This window comes from Larimichthys crocea, chromosome X (genome assembly GCF_000972845.2).
Source record: "Larimichthys crocea isolate SSNF chromosome X, L_crocea_2.0, whole genome shotgun sequence".
In the NCBI taxonomy this organism is placed as follows: Eukaryota; Metazoa; Chordata; class Actinopteri; family Sciaenidae; genus Larimichthys; species Larimichthys crocea.
The window spans coordinates 27504590-27518755 of record NC_040020.1 but is presented as its reverse complement, the minus strand read 5'-3'; the positions used below and the strand labels follow the sequence as shown (position 1 = coordinate 27518755).

Here is a 14166-nt window from a genome sequence, read left to right as displayed (position 1 = left end):
ACGGCCCCCCACCACGAGTAAAGGAGAAACAGCCTAGAATGTTGTTGATTTGGTGAATGCTGACTGTTAGATAAACAAACCCCTTAAATTTAATTTCAATCAGAACACGCTCAAAATCATAAGGCTACTGTTGTATGCAGTAGTCAACACCAGCTGCATTGTCCGCTCTATGTGATCTGTGACCACTGGGAGACCAAAAGCCCATTCTGCAACGGAATGCTAATGAGGTTGTGTAAGTACGTCATCTCCAGGTAGAACAAACTGTAAAAGTTCTGTGAGGAAGCGCCATCTCCCGGTCATACCATGTAATTACATGATGGGTGGAGTAATGTAAAAATAGACACGCCCAGGAAAGGGGGGGGGTCATCCAGTCACGGAACTTGGCTGCAGCCGGCTGGCGTTCGGCTTGAACGGGAACTTTTAAGTTGCTATTACTGTAGGCCTTGAACCTGCAACTCCTGCAAAACACTATTACTGTTACATCAACACTCCAAAGCAATATACTCTGTGTGACCTTTATTACACGATACTACACACATCTATTTTAATTCCAACATTATTATACCTTTCCACATTATTTAAAGGAAGTTTGATGCAAATTAAGTATTCATTCATATTCAGTTTTGTTCATAACAGCAGTAACTATACTGTTTATTTTGTGGTGGTGAAGTTTGACCCTGGCAGATGAATTAATTCATTCATGCAACAAGGCGGAGTTACCACTGTACTTATATTGAATCAAACCGGGGTTTTACATTAAAATTAAAAAAGGGAATGAACTCTTTATGAATGAGTGGTTGCTCTTAAAAAGAGCCGTTTTTTTTTTTTTTTTTGTGAGGACGTTGGTTTTGTTGAGGAAGCTCACTTCTTCTTGGGTGCTGCCTTCTTGGCTTTGGGCTTGGCAGCCTTTTAGCGGGAGCTTTTCTTGGCTGCAGGGGCTTCTTGGGTCCACTTTCTTGGGGCTCTGGTGGGCTTCTTGGGGCTCTTAGCTGCTTTCTGGCTGCTGCGGGCTTCTTGGCTTTCTGGGGGGATTTCTTGGCCTGCCGGCTTCTTTGCTGCGCTGCCTTGGGCTTCTGTGGTTGTTGCGGGTTCTTGCTGCGGGCTTCTTGGCTTAGGAGCGGCTTTCTTGGCTGCGGGCTTCTTGGCTTTGGGCTCGCAGCCGCCTTGTTCATCTTGAAGGAGCCGGATGCCCGGTGCCCTGGTCTTGACCGAGTCCCTTAGCGACCAGAGCGCCTTGATTGGCGACCTTAACGCGGTCTTGGTCTTTCTCCACATCGAACAACCTCCGGCAGCCCCGAGCTCTTGACGGCAGTCAGAGACACGCCGCTGCGCTCCTTGGATGCGGACACAGACTTGACGAGTGAGGTCTCTTGACGCTGGGGCCAGCTTCTTCGGTTTGGTCGCCTTCTTCTTGGCCGCTTTAAGCCGGAGCGGGGCTGAGCTTGAGCTACTTCTGCCATCTTGTCTTCCGTTCGTACTCAGGACAACACGCAGAGTGTGACTGGACGTTGGAGAGCTCAGAGCAGCGATGCTGCACTTAAACCACACCCTGAGAACCGTGGAGACTCAACCCACCCGTGGCTCCTCTGTGCAGTCTGAAACGCCGTGCCACTTGTGTTTTCTCTCACTCGATAAAAACCCTCTAAACTAATGTGGAGAAAGAGCTGAAGGCTGACAGCGAAGGGAGCCTATAGCGACTTGTGTCTCTTTATGTTTCAGGTCAGTAGAGCTCTGATGCTCTCTGCATTTTGTTTGGGGACTCCAAACCTTCACACATTCCCCGTCGTGACCAGCTCTGCGCGGCGACTTTTCACACTCATTTCTCTCCTAAAATGTTTTTAGATCAATCAGCAGCTTCCATCAAAAGTACGTTCAGCTGCCCACATGTTTGTTCGAACTCAAAGTAAAAAACACCATTGTTGACGATGCATTTGTAGATAAACTAAAGTTATTCTGGTAGCAGCAAACACACTGAGGATGGCCGAGGGTTTGGTGCCAGACTTCGTATCAGAGCTGCTCACCGTGGCGTGAACTTTTTTCTGCTGAGATTAATATTTAATATAAAATAAACCGTTAGTTTTACTATTATGAACAACAGTGAGAATTAAATGTGAAACTGTTTCGACAATATATTATTACGCAATATTATATACCGTTATTACCATTGTGGTCGGCTGATGATGAAATCAACAGTGGGATTTACTCAGAAAGTTTATATTCTTCATAGTGGTGATTTGACTTTTTTCTTTGTAAAAACTGACCATCAGCAGATAACGAATAATATTTGCGTAACAGGAGTTCCTCTGTGTTCACAATCGCCCTTCATATGGTTACTAGTCTGTTTACTGCTCATAATAAATTTATTTTGAAACCTCGCCCAGTTCTACCGCCCTGTCCTTTCCGTCTGATTATTATCATTGAACTATTATAACATGCCACAGTGTGACTACCTTTTTTTTTCTTCTTTTAAGTCAAAATAATCCATATTTTGAAGACACTGTAATAAGTGACAACTCACTGTAAACCCTTTGTGTAAACAAAACCAATGGATTAAAATGTAATACTGAATGAGAACAATTCTTGGTGTCGGGCAGATAAGAACTGGAGCACATATATTATTGTTATTTGACATACTGAGGTGAAAAAACTGAAAGTGGAACTAGTATAGCCACATTTTACACAGCTGCATCAGTCTGAAAACAAGTGGACATGTTTTTAAATAATCAAAAGATGACACTTTAACAAACTGATTTTCTATGTACAGCTATTGAATCCAGTTTAGTTTATTTTAGAGAACACATGTTGAATATGTTTTTTTATGAGGCAACAGTCATTTGGACAGAAGTATTTATTAGCTTTATCTTCATTGAAATGCATGTAAAAACACCACGTGACTGGATTAAACTGTTTTTCTTCCCACATTCTCCACCATCACAGATGGTACACCCACCTGGTTATGTAATGCCCTTACACACTAATACACATACATACTGTCCTACTGTTATGTATAGTGTATTTTCTTATGCTACTGTACATATAATATGACAAGGATCATCACCACCAAGCAGCACTCATAGAAAGCTGAAAGGAGGAAGAGGAGCAGAGGACAGGAATGCCGTGTGAATGATAGAGCAAAAACAGCAGCATTTGTAGGCATTTTAATAATGTGCAAACACAAAGCAGAATGCATAATTTGCAAGTCAACTATCATATCGAGCAGGGTCCACAAGCAACCTTCAGACACGTGAAAACTGTGCATCCAAACAGTCAATAGCTGTCCTTTCATAAATATTTTATTGGTGTTTCTATCTGCTTAGTGTAGTAGAGTGGTACTGCAAGCAAGTGGCATTCATTTGGTGTTTCAGAGTGTACAATAGTCTATAAACGCAACGAAACAATGGTTAGAGCCAATTTACTGATAGCAGAAAACTAATTTTAACTTTTGAATCATCAAAGGATTGAGATAAGTCATGCCTACACCAATAAGTCAAACAGCACTAAATTTAGTTTAATACAGATAGTGGTAACATGCCGTTTGTGAGCCAAGAGCCATCTCTTGCCAAGTTTCGTCCAATGAACGTCCTCACTAATTTAAAAAAACAAAAAAAAAAAAAGCAGCATTTACCGTTTTTTTTTTAATTTTACTCCTTTCATGCAGTTAGTACTGAGACAAACTGTCTAGCATTTTGGGAATAAATTTCCAGGTACGTTGATGCAGTGCTGCTAATATTAATTAGAATTTTGTGTAAACACTACAGGAAAAGTTAACTGAAACTGAAAAGCTCGAGTCAAACGCCCCTCAACTTTAGTACTCAGATTCTACCACTACTTTTAGTCAGCGTACAAAACAAATGAGAGTCAGCTCTTTAAGTAAGTGAGGGCCCTTAAGGACCTTTTGGTTTTTATATGGAAGAGAATAATGGAGTTTAACCGCCGAAGCCTGTACAGAGTGGACCCTGCTCTTCAGAAGCTACAACCACCCATCCATGGCGGTCACGGTCATTTCTCTTGGCTGCTCTCGTGTGTAGGTGGTGACGGCATCAACGGATGACGTTCTCCAAAGGAAAACCTTCAACACACGCGGAGTCTCCTCGTAAGATCAGACCGGAGATACGCTTGACTCCACCACGGCGACGCCAGACGCGTGCTAGCGGCTTGGTGATTCCCTGGATGGTTTATCCCGGACGAACTTTACGGGTGACGCTTGCGCCTCCTTACCATGTCCTTTTTCCTCCCTTTCCTTGCCCACTTCATTTTTACTGTTCAGATGGTTACGTACCAATAATAACTGTCTGCATATTCCCAGATATTTACAGCTTGTCTGAGGACCGAACAGAAAACTAGAGGCGCGGCCTAGTGTTCTTCTTCTTTGGTCTTTCATGAAGGTAATGGTTACTCTTGGTGCCACCTACTGAACAACATCATTGAAACCAGGGACCACATTGTTCTCCCGTAGGATTTTCATTCTATAAAAATCAACGTGAAAAGATATATTTTTTTAAAATGATGTGATTATATGTTATACCAAAGAAAAAAAAAAAAAAGTCTCTGGCTGTTTCTCTGTGTCTTTGTATTTTCCACCAGTATATTTTTCTTTATTTAAAATTGTGAATGTAAAAATACATGAAACCAAGACCAAGTGAGCTCACTTTACAGAGAATTGCTTCACACTTTTTCTCCATGATTTATTGAATTCGTTTTAATTACTTACCTCATAATCTTCAGTGTATTAAAGTGACATTTTTTCATAGAGACAAAACGTTTGTGGATTTGTATTATCAAATCATTGACTCCTTCTGGGTATTCAGGATGCTTTTGTGAGTGGCTGCAGCGTGTCTGCTCCCCAGTGAGTACAGTACAGGTGGAGCTTTCCTGTCTGAGGTGCTGAACTGACAACAGAGGCAGGTTGTGCTGTCTCTGTCCAGGGTGATGAACCTTCATCTGACTGGGAGGGCCCCTTTATTTTATTTCTTATTATTAAATATTATTATTTACAAAAATCTGTGACATGCTGGCACATGTAATTATGTTGCTATGACATGAAACATTTATTATGTGAAGTTCCACAGTCACTTATCAACGCTACACATCTCTGTGACTCTAGGATCTTAGTCCTCCTTTCTTTTGTCTGTACAGCCTTCCATTTTATTGATCGCAAAATGAAATCATGAAAAAAGTGTGTAAATTGTTTGTTAATGCTTTAAAATGTTTTCTAAAGAATATACGTAATTTCCTGAGATTGAGGCATATATGAGAAACTCTCAAATAAAGTTCATATAGTTTTCTCATCTGTACTCTGTAACTCATCACTCTGTAGCTGCATTAGACACATTTTTACAGTTTTTTCTCAATTGCTAAAACACAATTTCTAAAACCTTGCTTCATTTCTTAAACCATTAAACACAAAACCTCATCTTCAAGCAGTATTTACAAAACCTCTGACTCCTCTTGCAAAATCAAACTCTCGCCTCAAAACAGTTTTACCTGTGCTCAAAACCAAACACTGCTCTCAAATCATAAACAAAGCCATCAAAATGATATACACCATCAAGCAGTCAGTAAACAATACACCAAAAGTATAGAAAACACATTGTTCAAAACGTATAGTTGTCAGGGAGAAGTACATTTTTAATCTCAAAACAAATTTTTATATTTTTCCACCATTGTCATTTGATGAATGAAAACATGTTCTATCATAGTAGCTCAAAATTGATCAGAAATTACTACACCTACTACTACTATTTCCTCCTCCTTGTACCCCTATTTTTACAGTACTGTACCCTGCATCTTACAAACTTGTCCTTTGTCTCTGTGATACTGTAATTCTTGTTCTTTGTTGATATGAACCTGCAACCAGTCAAAATCTATTGAGCAGTCCATACTGTAAACAAATGGAAAGCACAATGTTCAGGGCCATATAATTAGTTTATTGCGAATCTACAAAAAGTAAATATGCAGTTACAAAAAATATTCATGCAGTACAATAAATACAGTGATGAACTTTACAAATATCTATTGAAACATCTGCAGGTAGTGTAGTACAGTAAATTTGCAATTAAAAAAATACAGTTGTATACTGTACCTGTTCTCTTCTCTGAATGTCCTTACTATGGTGGACAAATAAATTGGGTTGGCTCTAAGTCCTGCTTCCCTCATTGTTAGTCTATGAACAAGAACATGCTCTATGATTGTTGCTTAAATTTCATTGGATATTTCCACTCTTTGTGTTCCTCTTCATCGTCCTCTTCTTCTTTCTTGTCGTCCTCTTCTTCCTCCTCTTCCCCACCTCGCATACACACTAGTCCTCTCACATAGTTTCTTCTATCCATTCTCAGACTTTCTCATTCCCACTTTCAACAACCTGTTTGCTCTCTGAACTGTCTTATATTGGTTGTGTCACATAATTTGAAACAAGTGAAATCAATGTTGAGTGGTTGTGTTTAATCAATTTGTATTTGTATTTACAAATTTGGATAACGTGCATTAAAGTGCAGAATGTGTTTTGAGAATGAGAATGTGTTTAGAGTTTTGCTAAAAAGTGTAAGTGCAATCTGCAAATTGTGTTTTACCATGTGAAATTGTTTAAGATATTGATAACAGACTTCACAATAAATAACTAAATGAGTTCAGGCAACTGAGAACTTTGTTCAGCCAATGGGTGTTAGATTAGATTAGATTAGATTAGATTATACTTTATTTATCCCACAATTTATCCCCCACAACGGGGAAATTCACTTGTTACAGCAGCCGAGAGTGTAATATACACTAGAAAATTTCTAAAGAAATTTTGAGTGTGCGTGACTCTGGCCCTGTCATCCCCATGCATTATTACTGACACTGCTCAGCAAATTCAGTACTAGAAAAGAAATTTTGAGACTGACGAGTGGGCTGTTGCTGGGGGTCTGTATCCAAAAAGCACACCTCAAACAGTCATTTTTAACATGTTTATTTAGACACAGGAGCAGCTACCGCTTACATGCTAGCAATTAACATTAGCATGTTAGCATTAACATGTTAACGCTGATGCGCTAGCAGTTAACATTAGCATGTTAGCATTAGCATGTTAGCATTAGCATGTTAGCATTACCATGTTAACATTAGCATGTTAACGCTGATGCGCTAGCAGTTAGCTTTAGCATGTTACCATTAGCATGTTAGCATTAGCATGTTAAAATTAACATGTTAGCATTAGCATGTTAACGCTGATGCGCTAGCAGTTAGCTTTAGCATGTTACCTTTAGCATGTTACTAATCAACATGTATTTAATTCCTAGTGCCTAATGTTAATTAACACTAATTTTAGCATTGGTCGCTAATGTTTGCAAATAGCATGTCTTTACAGCTTGCGCTAACGCTCTGCTGTCTCTGTCTGCCATTTTACACAGACATGTTTATTTAGACACAGGAGCAGCTAGCGCTTACATGCTAGCAATTAACATTAGCATGTTAGCATTACCATGTTACCATTAGCATGTTAGCATTAACATGCTAACATTAGCATGTTAGCATTAACATGCTAACATTAGCATTTTAACGCTGATGCGCTAGCAGTTAACATTAGCATGTTAGCATTAGATTGTTAACATTAGCATGTTAATGCTGATGCGCTAGCAGTTAACATTAGCATGTTAGCATTAGCATGTTAACGCTGATGCACTAGTAGTTAACATTAACATGTTACCATTAACATGTTAACGTTGATGCGCTAGCAATTACCATTAGCATGATAACATTAACATGTTGACATTAACATGTTAACATTAGCATGTTAACGCAGATGCACTAGCAATTAACATTAGCATGTGTTTAACTCCTAGTGGCTAATGTCAAGTAGCAGTAATTTTAATATTGGTCGCTAATGTTAGCAAATAGCATGTCTTTACAGCTAGCGCTAATGTGCTAGCTGCTCTGCTGTCTCTGCCATTTTAGACAGACAAGTTCAAATTAAGTGCCAAGAACTACTTAAATGGCTTCTGCCTGCTGGCCCCTCCCCCCTCTCCTCCTTCCAGCAGGCTGAGGTTGCCAGGCAACCAGGACCTAATCAGCAGCAGCTGGTCTGCACCTGTTAAAATGTCAGTTAGAAATCCTGAGAGAAAATGCTGAGACCTTCCCTCGAAGAGGAAGGACTTTTGGCCAAACCGTATCATTGAACCGGCTTAACTTTCAGCATCGTGAGCCCTTCCTGATCGTCTACATAGTCGTTTTGTGTTGATAAATGAAGAAATGTGCCCTTGGGAGCAAGAGAGAAACGTTACTTCTGCTTTCCTCCAGAAAATTTCTCGCCTTTTTAACATGGGAGTCTATGAGGGTGTCGATGGGTGCTGCTGCCGAATCTTCACGCCTCGAGCCAAAACTATAAAGCGGACAGCTTTAGCAGGCGAATGTGAGCTACGTTTCTATGTATAAATCATGTCTGTAGCTGAGCATTGGCAGCTACAGTCGCAGTTTACAAATGTATTTTTCGGCGGCTTTTTCCTCTCCTTCTCCACTCTTGCGATGACACTCAGTCTAGCTCTGGAAAGTTACACACCCATTAATTTTTTGCTGTGGTTTTTGCCAAAAACATAGCACACAAGTCATTTTGATACCCGTGTACGTGCACCAAAAACTCTGGGAGGAGTAGTGAGACAAAAAAAAGGGCGGAAAAATAAGCACGGTGGATAACAGTGTGCACCTTGCATGCACTCAGTTTTGTAACCCAGTGTTATTGAACATGGCCATAAACTCCATAACCTCTTTTAGAGGTGTACATTGTCTTTCACAGAACTGGAGCCCTTACATGTTCACTGGATGCTAAGCTATTGCAGTTTAAGATGTACAGATCATGCAGTGGGGCACTTAAGATAAGAAGAGGATAAGAAGATGGAAAGGGGTCCATGCACTGTAGATAACAGAAACAAGGCTCTTAGTTGAAGTGGTGGGTGGTCCTGAAAAGGACCTTTGTGTTGTAAACAGCGAGTTTACTTGGAGCTGGTGTACTTGGTGACTGCCTTGGTTCCCTCAGACACGGCGTGCTTGGCCAGCTCACCGGGCAGCAGGAGGCGGACAGCGGTCTGGATCTCCCTGGAGGTGATGGTAGAGCGCTTGTTGTAGTGAGCCAGACGAGAGGCCTCTCCAGCGATGCGCTCAAAGATGTCGCTCACGAAGGAGTTCATGATGCCCATAGCCTTGGAGGAGATCCCGGTGTCGGGATGGACCTGCTTCAGGACCTTGTACACGTAGATAGCATAGCTCTCCTTCCTGGTGCGTCTCCTCTTCTTGCCGGTCTTGGTGGCTTTAGAGACGGCTTTCTTGGAGCCCTTCTTCGGCGCTTTCGCTACTTCTGGCATGTTTGCTTCAGACGAGTATCACTGAAACTTGTGACACGGGTGTTGTCGGAGCGCTTTATATGTATGTCCTGATGCAAATTACAATGTACTGTTGCTCGCACAGGATTGGCTGAGTTGTTGTGCCTGAGACGGAGCATGCGCGTTTACTCCTGACGTCTGAGCAGATTTTTAAAATGTGAAACGTAAACCCGAGAACTGTGAGTTCATGTGTCTTAAATTCAGAGAGAAAATAAAAAATAAAACCGTAAAATGCGACTGTGTGTTAACTCCTCTGTGTTTCAGGTCTCTCTTGTCAAAAGAAATTGTCTCTATCCCTGTTTACATATGTAAATGTACAGTTAAACACTAAGAATTGTCACCTGGTTTGAATATTTTAATTTGTTTCACAACTATTGTGATGATAGTAGTGGTGACGGCAATTAACCTTTTATTTTCTGAACTGTTGAAACTTAGATGTTTGGACTGTTAAATGCACATTGTTCCCATGTGTTAATGCCTTGTACCAGTGGTGCTGAAAAGGGTCAGTTCACTATGCAGCATGGTGAGCTGGTCATTCATCTTTTTTCTGAATTTGAGTGCAATATTGTTAAAACATAGACTGCGGCTTAGTTTGTTTTGCTGTGTTGCACTCCTCTGTATAATCCCATCACAAGTAGCCTCAACTCACTGTTATAGTGCTCGGTTTTATGTAGTGTACACTGAAAATTGAGGTCACTTAAGGCTTGAGATTTGTATTGTATTATATTTCCACAAGTGGCATTATTGTCTTATCACCACACTCACTGACAGTGTTCTTGTATAGTTTATATAAATTCTTAAATGACACTAAATCTGACTATCATGAGAAGAGGGCCCTATTTGATGACGTAAACTTGTATATAGTACAGTACAGTGCAGAGGAATGAGTTCTTTAGTGAGGATTGAGGTGGCTCTTAAAAGAGCCTTTGTTGTTGACTGATGAGCAGACAGTTTAAGCGCGCTCTCCACGGATGCGGCGGGCCAGCTGTATGTCTTTGGGCATGATGGTGACTCTCTTGGCGTGGATGGCGCACAGGTTGGTGTCCTCGAAGAGACCGACCAGGTAAGCCTCGCTGGCCTCCTGCAGAGCCATGACAGCGGAGCTCTGGAAGCGCAGGTCGGTCTTGAAATCCTGAGCGATTTCTCTGACCAGGCGCTGGAAGGGCAGCTTGCGGATGAGCAGCTCGGTGGATTTCTGGTAGCGACGGATCTCTCTCAGAGCCACGGTACCGGGCCTGTAACGGTGAGGCTTCTTCACGCCGCCGGTGGCCGGGGCGCTCTTACGGGCAGCCTTGGTGGCCAGCTGCTTCCTGGGGGCTTTGCCTCCGGTGGATTTACGAGCGGTCTGCTTGGTTCTTGCCATCGTTCTTTCTTTCTCTGAACAGGAGAAAAGTGTAGTAAAGAGAAGAGACACGCTGCTCTTAAACTGTGATCCGTTCTAGAGGTTATTACGTCCCGAGGTAGGATAGATATAGAAGGTTTAGGTAAGGTTCAGGTAGAGCCTTCCGCCAGGTAGATTTATTATAGCAGTAGATATATAGATTCGATAGATCAGTAGATGAGATTTAGCCTAGACTCCATTAGGGATGATCTAGATTAGGTTCTTTATGTAGCTCGGGTGAGATAGGTTTAGATTCCCTGCCAGCCAGGGGTTTTAGACCCCATGGTTTCCAGACCATGGCTAGAGCAGGTCTAGATTGGTTTACTAGACCTTAGAGGTAGATTTAGATAGATAGAGGGGTTAGATTTAGGACTAGATTAGAACGAGTAGATCTAGAAGATAGACGTCGCATTCCCGGAGACCCTCTAGACCCAGGTTTAGAGCCACCCGCCCCGGCAACTGGTTAGTAGATTAGATAGATTACTAAGGATAGACCTGTTAGATTAGGTAGTTTAATACCCCCCAGGTGTTATGATAGAGGGTAGATGTAGGATAGACGGGGGCGCGCACGGATCATTTTCGTCACTGTTATTTCCCTTTTTCAAACGTCTCGGCCCCTTAGTTCATAGTTCATAGTTGCCCCATATCCATCATCGTTTCAGTCATAGTTCATAGTTGCCTTTTAGTGCCTTCTTCGTTACGCAGCAGCCTGTGGCCTTTAGCGCCGACGGGGGGCGAAGCGAACGCTGAACTGGAAGCCCGGCACGGGAGGAGAGAGGCGCGGGGGGCCTGTGCCTTTAGATTATGGTTTCCTTTTTGCCAACCGCTGGTTTTGCTCGGCACTAATTTTTATGTACTTTCTAGAAGTTCGCTCAGAGAAAATGTGGGCGACCTGCTAGACACAACCCTCGCTTCATTTCAAGAACGTCGGTGTGGGGGTGTGTGCGGATACTTGACACACCAACCAGAAAAGAAAACAGTTTTTCTACGACGGGGCGAACTTGACCTTTGCGGAGGATCTCTGTAATGCTTACGCCACCATACGCAGCGGAGAGGGAGTCCATTTCTTTAGAGTTTGGGAGGTTGGTTCGCTCCTGAAGGCTCCGGTGCTTACCGATTCCTCCAACAGAGCCGCTCGCTTCACCAACCAACGCGAGTCACGCCCCTAACCCATCTTAGGAGCCCGGCGTTCTTGACGCCGCTGTCACCCATCTCTTCAAGCCGCGTTCTCACCAGTTTTCTTTAAGCGCAGCGTTTTGTCTCCTCTCTTTATACACTTTTCTCCTGTTTCAGAGAAAGAAAGAACGATGGCAGACACCAAGCAGACCGCTCGTACAAATCCACGGAGGCAAAGCCACCGGAGAGCTGGCATCCAGCTGCCGTATAAGAGGCGCCCCGGTCCACCGGCCGGCTGTTGAAGATTAGACTCACCGTACGGCCGGTACCTGGCCTCTGAGAGAGATCCGTCGCTAACAGGAAAATCCACCAGCTGTCATGCAGCAAGCTGCCCTTCCAGCGCCCCTCTGGAGTCAAGATGAAAACGCTCAGGATTCAGACCGACCTGCGCTTCCAGAGCTCCGGGTTGCAGGGCTCTTGCAGGAGGCAAGCGAGGCTTACCGGTCGGCCTCTTCGAGGACCACAAACCTGTGCGCCCATCCACCCCAAGAGAGTCACCTCATGGCCCAAGACCACGCTGGCCGCCGCATCCGTGGGGAGCGCTGCTTAAACTGTCTGCCCATTCCGCCAAACACCAAAGGCTTCTTTGTTAAGGAGCCACCCTCACTCTCTGCACTAAGAACTCATTGCCCCGGCCACTTGTACTTACTATAGACTCCGTTTACGTTTAAAAAAATCATCAAAGAGGGCCATTGCTGTCATGATAGTCAGATTAGTGTCATTAAATCATTTATATTAAACTATATCCAGAACACTGTCAGTTGAGTTTGGTGATTCAGTGACCCTACTGCCCCTGTGGAAATATGACTAAAAAAAACAAATCTCAAGCCTAAAAGTGACCTCAATTTTAAGTGTAAACTCATAAAACCGAAGCACTATTAACAGTGAGGTTGAGGCTACTTGTGATGGGATTATACAGAGGAGTTGCAAAACACGGCAAAACCAAACTAAGCCGCCAGTCTATGCCCTTAACATATTGCCCTCAAATTCAGAAAAAAAAAAGATGAATGAACGTCACCATGTTCTGAATACGGAACTGACCATTCTCAGCACCACTGGTACACGGGCCATTAACACCTTGGTAACACAATGCGCATTAAACCAGCCAAACATATATAATTCAACAGTTCAGAAATACTAAAGGTTAATGCCCTATCACCCACTACTATCATCACAATTAGCTGTGAAAACAATTAAATATTACAATACCATGGTGCCAATTCTTAGTGTCTTAACTGTGACATGTACCATATGTTTTTTGTAAACAGCGATAGAGAATTTGCTTTTGACAATAGAGCCTGAAAACCATACAGAGGAGGTAACCACACTATCGCATTACGGTTTTATTTTTTATTTCTCTCTGAATTTAAGACACAGAACTCACAGTTCTCCGGCGTTTACGTTTCACATTTCTTAATACATCCTGCTCTAGACTCAGGAGATGGAAAAGCGGCACTCTCCGCTCCTAGCACAAACAACTCAGCCAATCCTGTGCGAGCAACAGTACTTGTATTTGCATCCCTACGGACATCACAACCTTAAAGCGCTCTCTTCCGACCTAACACCCGTGTCACAAGTTTCACGTGATACTCGTTGACGCAAACTGCCAGTCAGAGTAGCGCCCCACAAGCCGCCGACCACCGAAGGGCTCCAAGAACTCCGTCTCTAACGACACAAGACCGGCCAAGCAAGACCCGGAGGACGCACAAGGAAGGCGAGCTTATGCTCTCACGTGATCAAGGTCCTGACGCAGTTACATCCCGACACCGGGATCTCCCCAAGGCTATGGCGCATCATGAACCCTCCTTCGTGGCCGCACACTTGAGTATGCATCGCTGGATGAGGCCTCTAGTCTGGCTCTACCTACAACAAGCGTCTCCATCACATACAGGGGAGATCCAGACCCGCTTGTCCGCCTCCTGCTGACCCGGTGAGCTGGCCAAGCACGCACTGTCTGAGGGACACCAAGGCAGTCACCAAGTACACCAGCTCCAAGTAACAATCGCTCTGTTTACAACACAAAGTGTCCTTTTCACGGATCCACACCCACCACATCTCACAATAAGAGCCCCTTGCTCGGTATAACAGTGGGCATGGACCAATTTCCACTCTCTTATCCTCTTCTTATCTTCCTTAAGTGCCCCAACTCGCATATCTGTACATCTTAAACTGCATATCGCCTTGCACGCATCCTCCCTTTTGTGAAATAGGTACAGCTACCAGTATTGTGACAACGGATCTAATTTTCAATCCTCCTTCTCC

The 14166-nt window shown here is 43.1% G+C and overlaps 2 protein-coding genes and 1 pseudogene across 2 annotated transcripts; all 3 read right to left on the bottom strand.

Moving 5' to 3' along the window:
* Positions 1-861: 861 nt before the first annotated feature.
* Positions 862-4716, bottom strand: LOC113746556 (histone H1-like; annotated as a pseudogene).
* A 4200-nt stretch (positions 4717-8916) lies between these two features.
* On the bottom strand, positions 8917-9550 carry LOC104932966 (histone H2B 1/2). The gene has a single exon (XM_010748311.3). It carries the CDS (start codon positions 9327-9329, stop codon positions 8961-8963), a length of 369 nt encoding a protein of 122 aa, XP_010746613.2. The 5' UTR covers positions 9330-9550; the 3' UTR covers positions 8917-8960.
* A 713-nt stretch (positions 9551-10263) lies between these two features.
* LOC113746632 (histone H3) lies at positions 10264-10749 on the bottom strand. The gene has a single exon (XM_027283071.1). It carries the CDS (start codon positions 10708-10710, stop codon positions 10300-10302), a length of 411 nt encoding a protein of 136 aa, XP_027138872.1. The 5' UTR covers positions 10711-10749; the 3' UTR covers positions 10264-10299.
* Positions 10750-14166: the final 3417 nt, after the last annotated feature.

What these genes read in the sequence shown, in the direction of transcription:
- LOC104932966 (XM_010748311.3), bottom strand. Translation starts at nt 9,329, where the DNA reads ATGCCAGAAGTAGCGAAAGCGCCGAAGAAGGGCTCCAAGAAAGCCGTC.
- LOC113746632 (XM_027283071.1), bottom strand. Translation starts at nt 10,710, where the DNA reads ATGGCAAGAACCAAGCAGACCGCTCGTAAATCCACCGGAGGCAAAGCC.